Source organism: Pyxicephalus adspersus, chromosome 8 (genome assembly GCF_032062135.1).
Source record: "Pyxicephalus adspersus chromosome 8, UCB_Pads_2.0, whole genome shotgun sequence".
In the NCBI taxonomy this organism is placed as follows: domain Eukaryota; kingdom Metazoa; phylum Chordata; class Amphibia; order Anura; family Pyxicephalidae; genus Pyxicephalus; species Pyxicephalus adspersus.
In genome coordinates this window covers 69,404,856-69,407,866 of record NC_092865.1, presented here as the reverse complement: position 1 = coordinate 69,407,866, position 3,011 = coordinate 69,404,856, and the positions used below count along the sequence as shown (strand labels likewise).

The 3,011-nt window shown below is 34.7% G+C and overlaps 1 protein-coding gene across 3 annotated transcripts in view; it reads right to left on the bottom strand.

The window, feature by feature from the left end:
* TMPRSS6 (transmembrane serine protease 6) overlaps positions 1-3,011 on the bottom strand; it is a 55,346-nt gene that overhangs the window by 41,802 nt on the left and 10,533 nt on the right. For all 3 annotated transcript variants that reach the window (XM_072421065.1, XM_072421066.1, XM_072421068.1), the window contains exon 2: positions 477-600. In XM_072421065.1, the coding sequence (XP_072277166.1) occupies positions 477-600 (124 nt within the window). The remainder of the gene's footprint in view (positions 1-476; positions 601-3,011) is intronic.

Genomic DNA, 3,011 nt, shown 5'->3' with positions numbered 1-3,011 from the left:
TTAGCCTATTTGAAACCAGTGGCTTGGATTTTGGATATCTACTATATGGTTAGTGTTTTTAACATTAGTCATTGTATAACTTAATATGTGTCAACTCACTAGAAGGGCAAATTGTGAGTTGGACAATTTCAAACGGGATACAATATTTCTTGACTCAGAAAGAGCAGGATTATAAAACAAATCACTGAAAAGACAATTTTTTAAAATGACTTTTATACCTTTTGGTTGTAACAATACTTGATACATCTGCCCTGCATGTTAGTTGGGTGTTTTAATTTTTTTCACTCACAACATATCAGAGAAATGTGAAGGCAGGTTTGAATGATAGAGATGGGGCACACACAACACAATAGTTATTATTTACTGCATGGTACTGGTGTATCTTCTATAATAAAGGTAAAAGACCTAGGACATGACATCTTCATTTGAAGACCACAATAACTCAATAAATTGTCCCAGCACCAGATTTTACCTACCTAAGAGGAACCATGTCATTCCTGCTGCTACAATAATAATGACGATTATCCATAGGGGTGCAAATCTCAGCCAATCTCTGGATGGCCACACACTGCTCACAGGTTGTACCAGGGACTCCACATCCTGTCAGAGAAAAAAGTATTTATTGGTCCTGCCCCCACAAAATACAACGTAATCAGTGAATGAAAGACAGAAAAATATAGTGAGAGGCCAGTGCATGGTTGAATTATGGATCTGTACTGGTTGAGCCAGCCCCTATGATAGGCATATTAAATAAAGGAATAGAACAAAAATTTTTTTTTTTTGGCTACCTATAATAAAAACGAAAATATACAACAGCGACTTAATGCAAAAATAATTTGCAACATAACCAGTAACAGTTTTTAACAGCCCACTATTGCATGAGCAGCAAGCAATCCTGTGGACTGTCTTATCTTAAACTAGACAAGTGTTTCTAAATAAGCAAATGAATCTGAATGTACTTATAATGTTCGGATCTTTACATTGCTGACATGGTTCTTATCAACAAATGCTATATAAGCTCCATTTCTGATATGATCCATGCTTTACTTTATATGCACATATCTCCCACGGATCTACTTTTCAGTCAGTACTCAAATGGAAATACCATATGTCTCAAATTCCCTAAGGAAGCTGTTTAGGCGAAACGCGTCGGGACAAGGAGACCATGATACTCCAGTACTAAGGTTTCCATTAATGTAAAGATCTGGGCGTTATGTGTATGTTCGGATCCGTTGCAAAACTATGGCAGTGTAATCACTAAAGAAAGAGGAATGAGGAAATGATTAGTCTTGCCTGCAACAGACTGATGACATCATCTCAGCCAAAGTCACTGGACTGATGCATAAGATCCGCTTTGTATTGATAAAATTACAGATCTTTTAAAAATGATACTATTGTATATTTTGACGCCAGGAATCTATTTGCAAAGACTTGTAAAGTAAAGGTTGACTTAAACTACAAGCAATTTATCATTCTATAGGACTCTTTATTAGCCTTTTTAATTTTGTAGTTTTAAAAGGAGTGGAAAAACATATCTTTCTGCCAGTTTTTTTTTTTCTGTTTCCCCGTTAGATTAGAGTAGATTATTTGTTACCTACTTTTTCTACTTAATGTAATAGTAAAGCCTTTTAAAGAAAGACATGGTACGACTTTTGGTAAAGGCATAAAAAGCGAATGAAAACCCTGGCAGAAGTTTTACCACTCACTCTACATTTATATCTGTGTACCTGTTGACAGAAAGTGAGGGAAATCCCCAAAAGTCATACAGGCAGCAAAAAGAAAACCAAAGAAACTCTAATCTTCGGCCCACTCTAATCAATACAATGGCTTGCCTGGAGTTGGGTATAAGGTATAATGTTCAGTTTAAATTAACTAATTGAAATTCATGTGCATCAAAACAAAAGTCCCATTCTTTGTTTTTGTAAGGAAGAACAGAAAAACCTGTTTCTTCCTAGAATGCTGCACAGAAAGATTCATTTTAGACTTCCGAGGTGACTGCATAATCATACTGTAGGCTCAATTATGCTCCAACAATTAAAATAAATTTGTGTAAGCATTTGCACATGGTTGTGGTGGTTGGAGCACAGTTCGTGGAAATGACGTGCCGATCCTGGTTGTGTGGTTGCTTTTCCTCCTCTAAAGAAATAACTGATCGCAAATGCAAGAAAAAAATTCCTAACCAGGCTGTGGTTGCTTATTTTTTAACACTTTTTTTAGTTTAGATTTCCAGAGCATCAAAAGTTCAATGCAAAGTGTAAGAAACCTTCTGACCTTGGAATACCAAACAAGTCAGAGGTGGCCATTTACAAATATCTCATAATACAATTAGTCCTGTACCTGTATTGCAGGCTGATTCTTTTACAGTATACTACAATATGATGCTATGAGTCTGCTATTATATAATTGGTAAGCAGAACATAAAGTTTCCCAGTGCTATTCTTTTGTGAAGGTAATGTGTCTATCTTGGAATTTTCTAAAAATAAAAACCCGAACTAGAGTTAGGTTCATAAATATTTGAACAGAGACAACTTTTTTTTTTAATTTTGGTTCTGTACATTACAACAATTAATTTTAAATGAAACAACTTAGATCTAGTTGAACTGCAGACTTTCGGCTTTAATTCAGTGGGTTTTTTCACAATCATTTAAAATTAATTGTGGTAATGTACAGAACCAAATTAGAAAAAATTGTCTCTGTCTAATTGTTTTTGGCCCTAAGTGTAACAACTCACTAATGACATCTATACTACAATTGGCAAATAAAGATTCAAAGTCAAGCAAAAACAATTATGTAATTTTATCTGTACTTAGATAGATGTTTATACCTTTTTTACGCTTTTCTTTTCACTGTAAAGCAGCCATTCTCAATCAAGGTTCTATCCAGAGGTTGCTAAGAGTTCCTCGAAATATACATAGTTACATAGTAGGTTAGGTTGAATAAAGATATAAGTCCATCAAATTCAACCAGTAGGGAAATAAACATATCCCAGATATAAAACCCTATAAGACATA